The 17,982-nt window shown below is 44.1% G+C and overlaps 1 protein-coding gene and 1 long non-coding RNA gene across 4 annotated transcripts in view; both read right to left on the bottom strand.

Annotated features, from left to right (window-relative positions):
- TMOD2 (tropomodulin 2) overlaps positions 1–12,938 on the bottom strand; it is a 34,372-nt gene extending 21,434 nt beyond the window's left edge. The window contains exons 1-3 of one of the 3 annotated variants that reach the window (XM_041718302.1): positions 12,879–12,938; positions 2,555–2,761; positions 565–721 (exon numbers count right to left, since the gene is read on the bottom strand). In XM_041718302.1, coding sequence (XP_041574236.1) covers positions 565–721; positions 2,555–2,680 — 283 coding nt within the window. In that variant the 5' untranslated portion in view covers positions 2,681–2,761; positions 12,879–12,938. Of the gene's footprint in view, positions 1–564; positions 722–2,554; positions 2,762–12,515; positions 12,608–12,878 lie in introns of those variants that run through there. The other 2 variants (XM_041718301.2, XM_041718303.2) reach the window with 2 other exon arrangements.
- Positions 12,939–17,277: 4,339 nt separating this feature from the next.
- LOC115496574 (uncharacterized) lies at positions 17,278–17,956 on the bottom strand. Its single transcript, XR_003962090.4, has 2 exons — positions 17,559–17,956; positions 17,278–17,463 (listed from the first exon to the last, which is right to left on the bottom strand). It is a non-coding gene; the product is annotated as an uncharacterized lncRNA (long non-coding RNA).
- Between the last annotated feature and the right edge of the window lie 26 nt (positions 17,957–17,982).

Below are 17,982 nucleotides of genomic sequence, written 5' to 3'. Positions count from 1 at the left end.
CCCCCTTTTTCCTGTAGCTGTAGGACAAGGGTAGCAGGGAAAGTGTCTGCATAAATAGTATTGCCAGATGTGACAGTAAACAAGTGGAAAAATACTTATTTTTTTGTAACTGTATTCCCTAAGCTGTTACGTACAGCAGTTGTAGGCAAGATTCACTCAAAAAGGCATTTATGTGTTTCCTCCTGAATGCCTCCCCCAGTGGAATGGCCTAATGCTTAACAGGGACAGTCCCTGTGGGGCTGGTGAGGGCACCTTTGTGCTTGAGTGCACCCAGAGGCACTGGCTGACCAGGGAGCTGCTGCCTGAGCCCTTTGCTGGGCTGGTGCTGGTGTTCCTGTACCCCCCAACAGGCCAATAACCCACCACAGACCATGGTGGGACAGGCACAGAGCTGCCACTGGACTGCAGAGCAGTGAGACAGACTCTGGCAGCAGCTAAAGCAGCCCTTCACCTGCTGCAGCAGCAGCTCTGGATCCGACTCCAGCCTCGCCCCACGCTGCCAGAGCCTCCCAGAACAGCAGGGCACTGTCAGTGTCACCCTGTGTCACACAGCGTGGCCAGTACCTTTCTTTTCCCCTGTAAAGGGTACGAAGTCTTCTCTGTCCTTGTGCTCCAGAGCTTGCTTCTCCAGGTAGGAGAGCAGGCGCTCTCTGTCGAAGGGGCCCGTGGCAGCTTTGGTGGTCTGGTCCTTCTGCCGAAATCCCGCTGGAAGCAGGGCGTTCTGTGAGAGAGGGGCATGCAAAGGAGAGCAGGCAGCTTCACACAGTGCTCAAATCTCAGCTCAGTCTCACTGCTTTCTAAGTGAAATCATTCTTTGCATAATGCTCTTGGGTGGCAGCAGTAACACACATTACCTGAATGTAATCACGAAACCCAGCATATCATTCAGCCTCCTTGACTTACTACCCACTAATATTTTATTAACCATATTCACAGTCAGAGCACAGAAGAACTAAGTACGGTCAGAGTCCTTTGTTGCACATATTATAACCACAGTTTGCAGTCCAGGTAGATAAACCAGGATATGTTTTCTGTACATTTCCTTTACTCATTTACCTCACTGTTTTTCTCTCACTGAAAAAAAATTCCTTTTATTCTAAAGCAGATGTCTCTCAGACTTCAGAAATGAATGGCATGCACTAAAGAGACTGGTGAATGAGGCAGACTTCAGCTATTCAGAGTATGAGGAAGCAAGCAGATAATTCCCACTTTCAACATGTGGGATCCTGTACAACATGTAGCTGTGGGTTTCATCTGCATCCTGTAACATAGGACCAAGCACAAGGTCCCCACATTTCAGCCCAGGAAATCCCAAGAAGAAACACAGGTAGGTGGACCTTGCAGTGCACGTGCAGTAATGCCAACGTGTTGAAGGTGCCCCAGAGTACTTCAGAAACATTTCCTCACTGGCCAGAACATGCACAGTAAATTTGATCTGTGGCAAATACGTAGGGAATTCTGAGCACATCCAGCGAACTCAAGTCACCAGTTATTTTACCTGTGCATGCACAAATGTGTCCAGAGTGCTCCAAATTCACTGCACATATGTAGCATAAATACAAATGCACCATGACCTGATTTATTGGGTTGGTTGGTGTTGTTTTTTAAATGGTTTTCTGTATCTCCATTTGAGATGCCAGATACTTGAAAATACCAGAAAATCTAGAAGTGGTGGTAGTGTGGGAAGTGGCAACATGGTGGGAGAGAACATTAAAGTCCCCCTTCATTTCCAAACAAAATGGCGCTATAGAATTAGAAGTTGTAAATTTATTGTGCTTCTCCAAATTCATTTTGCCTCCAGACAGAACATTTTATCTGCCATTTTACCTGCCAGTTTTCAAACTCCTACATTAGTTTGAATATTTTCGGGTAGGTACAGTCACAATTCCCTGCACACTTGTGACTGCAACCTCATTATTGTAGTGGTTCTCAGACCGGAGATCTTTAAATTCTTTGTGAGAATTTCTCAATTATTATATATAATAATTACATATTACATATTCCAAATATAACTACATATTATATTGTATACATATAATTACATATTACATATTCCCAATATATAATTGGTATTTTATATATATATAAAATTCCAATTATTCTTACTCACTGGAAAATGACAGTTGTGTGGCTGAATCCTATTTTTCTTGATCATGCCCAAATATGTACTCTTCAGCTAAAAACATGTGCTAAACAACACAGTCAGCAGATTTCAGAAGTTCAAGAGACCTGATCTCCATAAACACAGGTTATATTTGTTTATTGCTGTGCTCAGAATCGGCAGCCATAAAAAGCTTCTCATTGTGTTGCGGTGTGCCAACATGATTAAAGATTTAGATTGCAGACAAGCTCATGTCTAAATAGACATGGGATAGATCAAGAGCACGGTGACTTTTAGAGAAGTAGCACATCACAGCAGGAATACAACCAAAATGTCTGTAGCTGAGCTGCTCATACTTTAGGGTACACTGTCCCTACTGCAACAGAATGCAAATAAAACACACTGCAGTGTGTGGCATTTCTAACAGGCAGTGCTGCAATTAACATCACTCACCTCAGGATCAAGGTCATCAAGAACATGTTCTAGCTGCTTCAGTTCATCCTCTGAGAGCTTGCTGAGTATTTCATCTTCGTTGATATTCTTGTACTTCTCCAGCTCCTTTCGGAAGGGCAGAGACATGGCTCCTGCTGCTCTGCTCTGCTCTGCTGCTCAGGATTTCAACCATCCAGGGGAACCCAGCTCCTCCAGCCGTGCTCCCTGCTAACAATAAAGCATTGTGAGCATCTCCTTTTAGCTGAGAGTCCTGGAAAGCCCACGAGCTGTGGGTCACTGTGACACTTATTAATGAAAACAAAGCAGCAAGATGTCCTGGCACAGCACAGGGGGTGTGGGACGGGCGGCAGCAGCCAAGGAATAGCAAGGATGGGTTCAGTGTACTGGGGGCAGAGCAAACAGCAGCTTCCAGACATAGATAAGGAAAATGTTAGCAACTTTTCCTTTTGTATAGAAATATAGCTGGTCTATTTCCTTTGCTTGGAAACAGTATCTGTTTGCTCTTTTGGCCAGAAGCAAAGGAAAGCGGTAGAGTCACAGACAACAGTCTCACACTGACAAAAAACAAAATGTTATGCCTTGAGGTATTCTATCTTATCCCAGCTTTGCTGGTGGCTGAAAGCTAGCCCACATATTTTGGCTGACTTTTTGGCAGATTCTGGTTACATAAGCATCTTTCAGGTACACTGGTAGTTAGTCTTATTTCAGCATGTTTGGATATAAATGATAGCACATATTATCAAAAGTCCTGGAGTAAGGAGATGCTAGTTATAGCTCAAAATATTATCTGTAATTCAGTCTGTTACATGGGAGACCTGCAGAAGTTCAAAACTTGAAGAAACATGAACATAAGAAAATATGAACATAATATTTCACAAACTCTTTTAGTTTTACAATTTGAATATGATTCCTTGTTAGGAACTGACTGGGAACAAGAAGACCTCGTTTGCATGACCACAACAGCCATTGTCACATTATCTGTCATATGACAATATGACAAAGGACTCTCTGTCTTCACTTGCTCTTTTTTTTTTTTTTTCCTGTCCAGAACAAATTCTAGAACCAGAATCATCCTATAAAGGGATAGAGTGAAGAAGATTTAATTTATTATCAGAAACAGCATTACCTGGGGGCTCTCAGTGTGCTCCAGGCCCTCCCAAGTGTGCCCAGTTCCCACAGCAGCACCAGCACTCTCCAAATGACACAGTCAGCTGTGCAGTTTTACAGCTGAGTGTTTGCATTCACAAATTTCAGAGTTATAGTTGATATGGAAACCAGTCAACTGGAACCTACCACTGATTTATGTATCAACCCCAACCCCAATTTCCTTTGGGCAGGTTTTTAGTGGTCATAAGCTGATAAAATCCATGGAGGTTCTGTTGCTTGTCACATGAGCTGGAAGCCCGATTTTTATTTTTCTTTTATTCCAAATACAAATAAAAATATTTCATTTACTTAGGAGTTTCACTATTTCAGTACTAAATATTAAAACATATTACATTTTTGTATTTATCAAAAAGACTAGAAATCAGCAACCTATTGACAGGGAAGGGAATAATCAGTGGATTTAAAATTTGAAATATTTGGAATTCTGTGACTACTGCAAGGCACAATAAGCCTTGACCGGAAACTTAAATATCCAATTCCAAGAAGAATCATTATTTTGCCTACACACTTTCTTTTTTCCTTATTCCTGCTCTGTTTGTGGCTGCTGTTTTCCTAGCACGACATCATCATCAAGCAATTCCAAATGTCAGGATAGAATTCAACCATTCTTTAAACTGAGAGTTTGTTTTTGGGAGGTAAAAGTTACAGCTGTTGTGAAATTTTCTTATTAGACCAAAATTTCATCATATGCAATGAGTGTGGGGGATATTTTGACCAAAAACAGTACAAAAGAACTAATGTTTTTGTGTACTTAGTGATTAAGAAGAATGCTAGTTTGATATGTGTTTAATCTGAGCAATTTTTTAATCAAAATTACTTGTTAAATAATGTAAGCATTTTATTTATAAATTATATTTGTTTAAACTGTAAAACCAAATTGAGCTGCAGTACAGCATTCTGCCCTAGGGCATCAGGTGCCTTCTCTAAGTTCCTTTGGATCAACTCATTACAAACATAACATTTCAGCCAGCAGTCATTAACTGAGCTAAAATATTTCTTTGAGGGGATTACAGCTTTTTAAAGCTATTTAAGTTAAATGGTTATTTTATTAGAGTTTAATCACATCCTTGGAAAAGACAGAAATGTAATCCCAAGGTTAGGGTAATTAAATATTGTAGGAAAAGCAACTTGTAAGAGTCCAAGAGAGTTTCCCTGGCTGAGGGTCAGGGGTTCAGTTGTGCAGGACACCTGTACCAGGACCTCTCCTTGGATGTACAGACTGCAGGGTTACCTCCAGGAATTGTGGCATCAGCAAGACCATGGACCTGAGAGCTTCTGAGAGGTCTGCAAAGCTGAAGCCGGGTGAATCAGAGTACGATGTGTGCACCAGACACTCCCACATTCTTTGTGAACTGCCCAAGTGCTCAACCATAAAGGGAAGACGTGCCAGGAGACACTTTGAACAGGTGACAACTGTCACTAGTTTAACTTTTAAGAAGAGAAGGTGTTTGATCATGTCCTGCAGGAATGCCCCAGAGAGGAATTTATACTCACATATTAGAGATGTATCAGCCTAACTTCTCTCATGGAATGAAGCACTGTGTTGAAAAACCCTTGTTAGATTGATAGTGCATGGAAGAGTCTGAAAGTGTGCTTTTCTTGCCTGCACACATTTGCAACAGAAATTCCCTTAATATTTTCCTTTTCACAACAGAATCCTACTCTTTTGTGACTGAACAAAAGCAGAAGACACTGCTTAGAGAATTTCTTTGTCCACAATGCCTGAAAGCAGAAAAACCTTTCTGGGGGCTGAAACACCCATTGCTCACACCCCGGGTTTATGCTCTCTAGTGACCTTTCACCAGAGTCACAGTACCACAAATCAAGGGAAGGAGATAAATCCAGCAATTCAGCATCAGTCAGACAGGGAAGGAAATGCTGAGCTCTTGATTCACACACGCTGGAAACTGCTGCCTAATGTGATGATAACGATCTCCACCTCCCTAATTGGATTTGATACTGTTAATATTGTGTATGTAAACAGAGCCATATGCTGTCTGTGCAGCTCCTTACTGTGGCCTGAGTGTGCACAACTATTTACTCCTTGCACACTTCCATTGGATTTGCTTTGTTGTGATTTACTGTATGAAAACTTCCATTAGTTACAAAAGCAGTTCTAACCCAGAGCTCCCTGCTGCTGTTATTTTGGGCATATAAAAGCAGATCAGGTGTCACACAGCACAAGGGAGATGCCCAATCTAGCCACAGAGACACACTCTTGAATGTTACTCTGCATTAGGGACACTGAGGGAAGCAGGATGGAGGACCATGGATAACACCGTGCAGTTTCCCTTCAAACCTACTGGGAAGAGTGAAAGAGATTAAGGATTGGGGGAGCACATATCCCATTTGTTTTTCTCCGCTGAGTTTCAGTATAGAGCATCTCAGTTTCTCATGGGCCCAAGCTCCCCTGTTAAACAGCAAAGCCCAAAAGGTGAGATCTGTGCTCGTTCTGGATGGGGCAGAACTGTAAGAGGCATTTCTGCTACCCACGTGCTACTTTTAAACCTTTGTGGAGCACAGAGGTTTCACAGTGAGCTTCAAAGAACCTCTTGCTACAGCTGTGTTTCAGATTCCTTCTAAAGAAATAAATACATATGGTGTTATTTGGGGTGGCTTTTCACCTATTCCTGTCATTATCAGCATTCAAAACATGTTTTCAAAGAAAAAAAGGGTGTCATTATTCAGCCTACATAAAATCATTATTGCTCAGTGTAGTTAATACCTGTTGTGATCTAGCCCCTCTGCACCTCGCTGTGTTCATAAGTACTTTTTGTTATACTCATACAATTCTGAAAGGGCTTTCTAGAGGAGCCAAGCTGGGGTTTCTGCTGATATCACAACACTGTTGTAATCTTCTACTGCTGATACAGATGTTTCTTTCTGAGAGTGAATCACTCCTCTGCTGAACTAGTGTTGAATGTCACAGGGTCCCACTTCCATCTGCTTGGATCTCATAGGAAATGTTGGAACAACCTGACTGTAGAATCTCCTATGGACCAGCAGCTACAAATGCACTTCAGGTCACTCCTGCTATCCAAAACACAGAGTACACACTTAGAGAAACATCTGCCTCTGGGGTCCTGCAAAGAGGAGAAGACTGTGATACAGAGGATGTGAATTTCCAGGTTTGATAGTGTGTATAAGCTAAGAATGAAGCTGCATGACAATATGCACTATGAAGTATAGAGAGATGTGATGAATGGGAAATTAATAGAGCTCTTTGCATTTTTATTGGAAAAAAAAGTATTTTTTTATGATCAGGTTTGAGAAATTGTTCTCATTTTTTGCAAATCATAGCATCTGATCTTTATAAAGGAAATCCTGATGCATGACCTATTTTAAACTACCTCTGTATCCAGAGTGGTGGATATATGTGTTTTGAAAAACAGTTGTGAAATTGATCTGTAAATGTGGAAAAAAAATCTTCCCTTTCTTTAAATAGACTCATGTAAACATGAAAATAAAAACCAGGTGTAATTAATCCCAAGTTAAATTGATACTGGAGCAAATAAATAGGATTGGGGCCATTATGATTAAGAGCCGTATTTGTGCAACACAAGCAGATGCTCAGCAGAAGGAGGATGATTGTCCCATGCTGTACAGGCAAGGGAGTGCCCCCACCACTGAACCCAGTGCCAGATAGGGAACATTAGAAATACTCCATTGTCTGACATATAAATAAGGTTCCTTTTTAATTTTTATACTTAAAAGGCAAGACAAATGTACCAATGTATTTTCTAACCATGAACATATGGGGGATGTATACTGGGAGATCATGTTTTGCAGTAGGAGTTTCATGAATCTCAGAAAAGTTAGGAGGAATGCATTAGGGCCAGCACAGAACACAAGTGTGGCAGGAACACAGCACTACAAAAGTGGGGTTTGTGTGTGCATGATGAGAACAGAATTAGCTACAGGTCCTGATGTCAAAGAAATTCACACAGGTAGAAAATGGAAGAGAGATCAGTAGAAAAGTATTTCCTCTTCTAGAATCCCCCAACTTTTCTGTCTGTTTCCCAAAAAAACCTTCATAACATAAGGAGTGCTGAACTGCTGCAGTCCAGTCACCTTTTCTAAGCCTTTACATTCATGACATAGCATGATCACTTTGGGGATCAGAGTAAATCACCTGTGAGGACTTGTAGAATTGGGTTCTTCAGAGGGTGTCTCTGGGACTGGCAGAGGGGAGAGCTCAACTGCACTTGGCACCACCTCAGGGCTGGTTCTGGGAGAGTCAGAGTGTGGCCAAACCTCTTCTATGCCCAGCCCAGCTGCCATCCTTTGCCATAGTGCAGCAAAGAATCCCTCAGAATCCCTGTATAGTTAGAATTCTGCTTTTCTCCAGAGCTAGAGTTACTTCATGCTCTATTCTCAGCAACTGGTTTAGTCCTATATAGAGAGCAGTGAATAATTAACAATTATGTTGTCCTAATATCAGACTAGGCCTGAAATTTTAGGATAGTCATTCAGTGATAGAAAAACTCCACTTGATAATTGGATGTGGCATTCTGAGCCTTGGTAATGTTTATGCTACTCTATAGCTTACATCACAGTTGGCTGCTTAAATGGGGATTGATAACTTCCATGCAAATAAAATGTGAGACATTAATTCATTGTAATGGGACCTCAGTCATGCCCTTTACAAAAAAATAACCACCATGTATATTGCAAAATTATCCATATGAAAGCACTGTTATTTATGGAAGACATAAAGGGATGTATTCCCTCTGTTTGAGGTAACATGAAAGGTTTTTCCCTGGTGATTAAAGAAAGATGAAACATTGATGCTTCTCCCACTGAGGCAGAATGTTACATAATGACCAATTTCTGATTATTTCTAAAATAACATTAGTGGTATTACTCATAACCATTCAAAGCATGAAACTGAGTCCTGGAAAGGAAGTATTTCTTTACCATGCCTGATGAATTTATAGCTTGTTTCTGGGTATCATGGTATTTTTAGATCATAACCATTAGAATTGTTTCCAGACAAACATATGATGACTAATTGTACAGTGAGCATATGATGATTTAAGTCTTACTTAGAAAATCTAACCTTTAAATCACTCATTTCCTACCTCCAAGAAGAGGATGACAGAACAAACCTACGCCTTGCAGACACTGGTGGTCTTGTGTATGGTGGTCTGACATTTCAGTGATGCATCAAGTACAGGAAAACACCAGAGACCTGTTTGTCTGACCTGTCTCTTGCAGATGAACACTCCCCATTGTTTCTAGAGGGGCAGAGTTTAGTTATAAACTGATGAAACAGTCTTTCTGCTCACTGCAGCTGGTAACTTTGTAGAACTGGAAGGTAGGGTTCTTCTGTTTATGGAACCTAAGTGATGGTTTGAAAATCTGTGCAATGTTAATTAGCTCTTCTAAGATAAAAACATAACAGTGACTGAAACTGAGGGCGGTGTGAAGTGCATGGCTGAGAATCGTGGAGGACAGAGTCTTTTTATACAGGCAAAACAGAGGGTGAAGTGGCAGCTCCACCCACAATTTGTCATCTGTGTGCTTCACTCTGACGTGAACAGAAACACCCTGCTGCTGAGCTGTACCAGGGGTGCTGACTGACCGTCCCTTGGATAAGTGCCCATTTGATTGCAAGTAGAAGAAAATGGCCCCATTATCTTCTGAGGGGCACCAATGATACTTTAACCTCCTTCAATAACTACCAGACTATGCAGGTTTGCAGCAGACAGGTGCTGATTTACTTGGAACAGGTAAAGTTCTGTACCCCTGGTCAGCACTGCCCCCGAGCTGACATCTCCCAGCCTGTGACACAGCAGCCCATGGCTCTGTGGTTCCCAGGGGAGCATGGATCATACACATTGCAGGAATAGCTGTGATGTTTACAAGGAGCTGTCTTCATCCAGCTCAGAGTTCCAGCTTTTTTTGTGTGTGTGTAAAGAACTGCAGTCTTTGTAACCAGCACATCCACCACGAATGCAAAGCAAAGCACACGCCCAGGTAGGAAGACCTGCAGCTCTGCACAGAGGCAAACTTGGAAAGCCAAAGGCCAGGTTCTGGTATCCTCCTTGACTGATCACATTTACATGGAACAAGCTGCTGTGAGCCCCAAACACCATCAGCCACACGAGAGCCTCTCCACTGTCCTGTCATGCCTTGTGCATGGTCAAATGGGAAGTCTGTGGCAAGATAAGGAACTGAACCATCTTCCAAGTGTCAAGCACTGGACAACTTTTCCATTGGGCATGGGTTCCTTCTTCCATGGACATCTTGTGCATTTAAGTGGATCTTTTAAATGAACAACATGGGCCAAGTGAAAATACAGCAGGGAGACCCAAAGGCTGGCTAAGAGCATGTACTAAAGACTGCAGAACTGAGATCCTGAATAATGACCACTGCTAGGTACCCTCTAAATAAACCTCTTTTTGCATCATTCCTAGGCTGCTTTTTCTCCTTACAATGTACAGAGACATCATAACTGCCAACATTTTTTGCATTTTATCTGTAAACCAAAGCCAGAAACCACGCAGGATGTGCAGATTCCGACAGCTGAAACAACAAACAGGAGAAGGAATCACCTGGAAATTGACTTTTTATTCTTGCAATGAAATACATCAGACCAACCCTGGAAACAACAACAGCGGTGTTTGTCTCCCACATGTTGGAAACATCAATAGGAAAAAAGGACACTGGGTAACATAAACTCCAGCATTGTTCCACCTGTGCTGCCAACAGATAACAAACCAAGTGCTACCTTTTTGTCACCACTGTTCTCAGATTTCCCTGTTTTAGCATAGCAGCTGGACACTCAGCCCCAGCTGCTCTTTGAAAGAAGGATTTAAAAACTAAGTTTACAGAATTCTGGGGCACCAAATAATGATGACCAAACTCCTTTGTTAAACAGAAGCCACCACTACACTTGTCTGCTGTGGTCAGTAAACAGAACATAGGCACTCACCCCACTGTTAACCCACCATGTACAAATACCTGTGGCCACAGGTGCAAAACCTCTCAGTGCAAAACCCTGCACAGCCACCTCAGCCCCAGTCAAAAGGACACTCAGTTACAGGGAGCCATCAAACTAGGAGGTTCAATAATATAGGAATGCTACCAAAAAACCCACCCTAAAACAGATTGCTAACAGCAGAAATGCATGAGCATTGCTTGCCAGAAGTTGTAAAATACTGGAAAAATGTTAATTTGAGGAAGGAAGAAAAGGTATGCAAACAGAGAGCAAAGAACACCAATTTGAACAAAATTATTTAGATTATCAAGAGAGGCTACTGGCTAAGCTCAGACATACAACACACAACCAAACTGGATAAATGGATAAAAAGACACATTAGGAATTTAGGTTGGCGAAGTCACTAAAATGAGTCACATAAGTCTTCAATTTCTTACCCAGTGGTAAAAATTTAAATATATCCATAGTGGAAACCAGTTAAGATGTGCACAGTGTAGAGCACCAGCACAAAGGCAGGCAGGCTGTTAGACAGCAAATGAGTGCAGAATAACAGGGAAAGGACTGTGATATTGTCAGTATAATTCAGTGAGACATCACCGTGCACCCTGAGTTTGAGTTCAGTTTTCTGGTAACTGCATCCCTCACAAAGAGTTAGATGATGTGATGCCTACAGTACCAGACCAGCTGTTCCCGGGTGTTTCTTTGCCATTACATGTTCCTCTCTCCAAGAGTGAAGGGCAGAACAGAGGAAGTTCAAAGACAATTTCTGAGAATAATCAGTTAAAGTAAAGCTTTCATATGATAAGAAATTGAAGGACTGAATCTATTTACTACAAATAAGCAACTCAATAGCTTGATGAAGATTTCCTCTATTAAACACTTTCAAAAGCATAGATCTGCACAGTGTATCATTTGTAGTATAAAAATATAATTACTTCTTCCAATTATTTTAAAATTTGTATTTGACACTGATAAATTTCTGAATTTGTCTCGTAAGCAATAATGTTAGAATTTTTTTCAGAAGTTTATGTCACTACTAAACTCAGGATGCTTATGTTAGTCTAACCAGTTGTCATTTACTTTTTGGTGCTTATAGTCCTCAGTTATTTTTACATGCTTCTCATTGACTAACTGTGGATTTTTACTCTGGCAGAAGAAATTCCCCTATAGTTTCCATCAAAGCAAATCCCCTTGAATTAGGGCAGCCTGATTATTTTTAATTAGAAGATGACAGAACAGACAGTATGCGATATCTAATGCCAGTGTGCGGGTTTTGAGGGTACACTTTGCTCCTCGGGACCTTGGAAACGTTCCTAAATTTTCTAAATCGGCGATCTGTTCCCGAAGCCGGCACGGGTTCGTTTGCTCTGACCCGCTGCCCGGCGGCGGAGCAGAACCACCCTCCGCCGGTCCTGCTGTATCCGTGACACACAAAGGCCGGAGATCTCCAAGGAGGGGCAGCCCATCATCACCGACACAAACACCTTCTTTACGTATTTTATTAAATGCCCCATCGAATTTCTGTCCTCCCACGCGTGACCCGGAGGATGCGAGCGCTCCGCAATAAACAGGGGCGCGCTCGCTTGTCAAAGCCGCGGAGGCGCCGGGGCAGGCGCGGCGTTCGCCGCGAGCCCGGGCGTGGCGGGGCCGCCCGGCCGAGCCCGCCGCGCCCCGCACGGCTCCCGCGGCGATCCCGGGGCGCGGCTGGGGTGGGATCGGGGTCGCGCCGCATCCGCGCCCCGCGCCGGGGATGCTCCGCCACCGCCGCCGCGCCCCGCAGCGCCCGCAGCCCCGCGGAGCCCCCGCGGGCGATGCTTCCCCGCGTCCCGCCCGGCCCGGCCGCCGCCTTACCCCGCCGCGGGCCGGGCCTGGCCGCCGCCGCCTGCGCGCCGCTCCGCGCCCGAGCCCGGCGCCGCCGGCTGCAGGTGGGTGCCCGGCGCGGCGGCTGCGCAGCGCGGCCCGGCCTGCCGGGCACGCCGGGACTCGTAGTCCGGCGGCGGCGGCTGCCGGGGGGCACCGGCACCGGCCCGAGGGCAGCCGCAGCAGCGGCTCCCGCAGCAGCGGCCCTCCCGCCCCGGCCAGGCCACCCTCCCTTCCCTCTGCCACCTCATCCCTCTGCTGCTGCCTGCCCCGAGCCTGCAGGTGAGATCCCACTAACCACGTACTCCCTGTCGCCTCTGCCTTGGCATGGTGCAGCCTGAGCCTTCCCCTCACCTCGTGGCTCACAAAGGCTGCGCTGTGCTTTGGGTGCTCTGCCAGCCCGGCCACCGCCCCTGCCCCAAGAACAGCTCTGCCCGCACTCCCTGCGTGGGTACCCGGCCAGCTCTGGGCACACGTGTCGGCGGCTGATCCCACAGAACACGGTTTGCTCCTCTCAACACCTGCCGCAAACTGAGCCAGCCAAACAGGTCCTGCAGCAGAAACCTTCTGGCCCTCACCCTGAACCAAGATGTGTCACCCCAGGGAGCCAGTTTTGGAGTAGAGGGTGCTGGCCCCTGAGACCATTTTGATATTTTCCCTTTCTTCTGTTAATTAGTGTTGGCAATTCAATTTATATTTGTTCTATTATTCTATAGTAAGGTTAACTATCGGTTGAAATTATATGTAACATCATTTGAGTGAACCCCTTTTAATTAAGCATGTCCATAATTTAATTTATCAGAATGCTTTCGCTGGGTGTTGTGATTTTGAACAGAGGCCCTTGGTTCTGAGCACTAAGTGATGAGTCACAGGCAGCAGAAAAGCTGTTCCAATGATTGGGATGTCTTTAAGTTTTCATTTCACATTGGCAGGAAAATAAGACGTTACCTTGTTAAGAAGCAGATGCTGCACTAGAGTTGAATTTTCCTACAGAAAAACAGTACAACTAGGAAACACCAAACCCTGCCAAACACCTCAGGTGTCTGTACAAGACTTAGAGCAGAAGACTCAGGCTAATATGAGGGGCTGGAGGGTTACTGTGGGTGTTTTGCCACTGCTGCTAAGGAAAACACCCGTATCCACAATCATGTACAGAGTGTAGAAAATTCCTCCAAAGCTGCAGTTACTGCTTGGAACCTCCTTGCCTCCAATTTCTCATAAAATGGGATATCCAGCTGTAAGTTAACAGCTTTTTTGCCAAACATCTAAAATGTTATCAGATCAACAGAAATGGGAAATAATCAGATCCATTTATTCTGCAGTCTCTTCCTTTCCTTCCCTGCCTTGAAGCATTCAAAGAAAACAGGGTTTGCATCTGTGGATTTGCTTGTTCAGTCCCAGAAGCATCAGAGAAGCTGAAACAAATTGCTTTGAAATCTTCTGCTCTGTAACTTGGTGGCTCAGGCTGAAGAGCAATTTGTTGATTTGGTGGTGGGGTTGAAGCTTCCCTGCAAATGGGTCTCATTCAGCCATGAGACAGAAATGTGGATTTAATTATTGACACAGATCAAACCCTCTTTTGGGATTTAATCTTGGCCTGTAGGATCAGGGTTTGAATGAGTCACTCATCGTTACACAAATACTGGGAAAGGGGAATGTATGCTATCTACACAGAGCGAAAGTTAACATTAGGGTGTTTGTTTTTTGATAAACTCCTACAAGTTTTTTCACTCAGATTTTCCTGTCATGCCTTAAAATGTATTTAGTAAGTTGATATGAAGGAAAATAAATCCTCCCATGCTGACTTTCCCATCTGCATGCTTTGTATCTGATGACAAATTCACTTTATATTACTTTCTGTTAAAAATGTAACAATCCTCTGCAAGGAATATAGAGTTTGGCTGAAGTCAAAATTCTGCTCTTTTTTGGCTGTGGTTTCATGGTTCTTTCTTCCTTATACCTCATGAATGGAATTTGCAACCAAGAAATTAGAAACATGATCAGTTTCTGTTTAAGAAAAGCTGCAGGTCACCTGTATTTACGAGGCATACCAACAAAACCATACACAGTAAGTAGATTAAATGCAGATGTACTAGATAATCTTTCATTCTTCCCAAACTGCAACATTAGAAGAAAAATGTACTCAATAGAATTCATGAATCTGAGCTCTATCCCACGTCTGGGCTACAGGAGATCCCATTTATGGGCTATGCCTGCTGTGATATATTTACCTCAAATGACTGTGGCCACCTGCACTGACCATATTTCCCATGTGTGGGATTTTCCAGGCTGGCACATCTGACAGGGTAGGGTAAGGCTCCCAAACAGTCCTTTTTTCCCCTGGCAGAATGTTTACATAACATTTTGCCCACCTAGCGTTTTAATTTATTTTTATTTTTATTTATGTATTTGACCTGTTGAAAGAAGGGCAGTGGCAGAGTAAACACCCTAAGGATATAACATATAAGGGGACAAGTACTCTAGAAAAAAAAAAATTTACTTCACTCTGGGGGATGCCTTTGAGAGCTGGGATCCTGTGGATCCCAAAACAATGCATTTCCTGGCTCAGCCTTCCCTACAGCCAGTCACAGTTTGGTTCAGAGGCTCTGTGGTGAATGCAGGGTAGATGTTTGGCATTTTTCCAAGTCTGTCTAAACTGGGCTTACTGCCAGCAGGTTGTACCAGTAAGTCATTAGCTGGGGCACCCCAAAGCAAGTTTTATTTCAATGAACTATTTGTAGCCAAAATGTGGTCAGTTGTTTCAAAATGTTTATTGCATTTTTAAAATAAAAAGCCACAGGGGCTGTTGCTGTTCATCTGGTTTCCTTATGACACAGCTTGTAAGACTTTGCTTAATTAATTCCTGCTAGAACTGGAGCTTGTCTTCTAGACAACATCTGGACTTGATTTCTATGTGGTGCATGTTTTGATCTCTTCCCTTAAAGACCAGATATTGATCAAATGCAGTGACCTGTAAATAAAAGCCCCTCGTTCAATTCCTGATCAGCAAATTTCAGACCTAGGGTAGAGAAAATAATTGACTGTTGCCCACATGTAAAATTACTGAAGTGGGGAGATACTTCTGAAGTGGCCTTGAAAGAAAACCAATCTATGTATGCAGCCTCCATCCATAAGATCTTGATGGTCCAAGCCTTAAAATGTCAGCCAGCAGCATTTCAACTGGTCAATCCCCAACTATATTTGGATTGGAAAATTTTTAGTTGCATTGCTTTGATAGATAATAGGATTTTCTTGGACTGTTTTATAATGTGAGGTACAGTAAAACATTAAATAACACTATTGTCAAGTCCTCTGTTATTTCATTCAAACTTGCTTCCTGTGAACCCTTCTACATCCTTAGCACAATAAATCTTGAATAAATGCATTTCAATTTAGACACTGCATTTGCTATGGTAGTAACACTGATAATAAATATCTTATCGGTACCAGTTCATTTGCAGCAGATATCCAATTGAACCACGATTTTCATTTTGTGGGTGTGGAAAGTGAGACACAGAACAGATGGCTATTTGAAGCCTGGGGCCACCTGGCAGGTATGCCACTGGGAACAGGAACAGACTGAAAGGTGGGAGGGATTGTCACAGGACACAAGATGACCACTACTGAGTCTGGGGCCAGACCCCAGCACCTCAGCATCTTCTGTGCCCCTTGCAGAGCTCTGCATCCCTGCTCCTCTCCAGGCAGCCTGCTCAGGAGCACCTTAGGTTGGTGGACACTACCCTGGAGACCTGGAGTAAAGGCAACATGGCTCTGCTCCACCCAAAGAGATGTGGCTTCTCCTCCACCAGGGCCAGCTCTGCTGTCTGTTCTGGGATGAGAATGAGGAGATTTTGGCCAAATCCCCACCTTTTTTACATTGTCCCATTTAAAGTGGTTTGCACCTCAGATAGGAGCAGGATCCAAGAGATACTGTGCTCCTCTCTTTATAGGGTCTGCTAATGGTGAAGACCTTTCTGTTCCAGTTCCTTCTCGATGAATGGATCTACAGGACAATTCTTCAGCACTGAATTTCTCTCTTTATCTAAAGAGTTAGAGGCCCAAGGAGCTTCTGGAGCTCCTGGAGCTGACCAGTATACACTGGGCATGTTTCTTGTAGCACTTTTTTCTTTCATACAGTCAGTACCCAGGGAATTGCGTCATTTGGGATACACCTAAACTGTCTTAATGGTCTACTTGAGAAACAAAGCCCTGTGAGGGGTGGTCCCAGAGCTGGGCAGAGCATGTCAGACAGTGTGGGCTCCTGCAGATGGGGCTGAGAACGCTTCGAGTCTGATGGTTGAATCTTGAGCTCTCTCCAGACATGGCTCAGCAGGTGGGCTCTGGGCTGACCACAAGGCAGCCATCCACTAGAAAAGGGAGAATTTGCACACAGGCAGGTAGCTACCCCTGTGGCCTCCTACCAAAGGCTCTGTGCTCATCTTAACCCTTCGCATCAGAGCATGAAGTTCTCAAAGTGTTAGTTTTGTGTCTCAAGAGAACCAGAACTGAATCATGTCCCTCTTTGCTGCTACTGGAAGAAATATGATTCCTCACACATACTTTGTTTTAATCTGACTCATTAAAAAAAAGATATATAGGATAGAGGGTCAGGCATCACTTTTTGTTATCATCTGCTTTACTGACAATATCCTTCCTGTCTACATCCTGTGTGAATTCCCTAGGCAGGAAGATATTTCGGTCTCAAACCACATACTTTGAACCAATGTTCTTCATTTTTACCACATCAGCACTGTAGAGAGTAAGTATATTATGTTTTAATCAGTTTAGGATTATGTCGGAGCCTTTTTTCCTGCTGTGCTCAGCTCAGTGACCAGCAGTGAGGAGCTCCGTGCATCTGCTCTTGCTGTGCATATGCATTGTTTCAGCACCAGCACCATTGTTTCCACTGCTGTCCAGGTCTTCTAGTCACATTATAAACCTTAAAAAAAAATGTATACAGAATATTGTTTACTAACACGTGGTGTTTAGCAGGTAGCTGAAACATCCTCAAAATCCTGATGATTAAGCACCCACCAGCACACAGGGCGCGTTGGTGCTTGGATCGCACCTGCCCCGTGTCAAGAGAAGCGCCGCAGGAGCTCTGGCCGGAGCTTCCCGGGAGCAGCCGCTGTGTCCCTGCTCCCCGTGCGGCTCAGGAGCGACAGGGCACCGGCAGAGGTGAAGACGAGGAGCCTGAACGGGCCAAAAGAAGAAAGGAGCTACAAGAGAGATCTGCAAGGCCGAAACTGACCCCGTGGGCTGTGCCCCGCAGAGCACCGCACACGGTGCGCCCGTCCGGAGGGGCTGCCACCCCTCAGGCACGGTCTGCTCAGCAGGGACCCTGCAGTCCCTCGATCCAACGCCCTGCCGGACAGGGGCACCTTGCGCAGCCCGGGTTGCTCGGAGTCCTGCCCAACCTGGCCTTGAGCACCTCCATGTGCGGTACCTGGCGCGCTAC

Source organism: Taeniopygia guttata, chromosome 10, assembly GCF_048771995.1.
Source record: "Taeniopygia guttata chromosome 10, bTaeGut7.mat, whole genome shotgun sequence".
Classification (NCBI taxonomy): domain Eukaryota; kingdom Metazoa; phylum Chordata; class Aves; order Passeriformes; family Estrildidae; genus Taeniopygia; species Taeniopygia guttata.
This window is presented reverse-complemented; position numbering and strand designations above follow the sequence as displayed.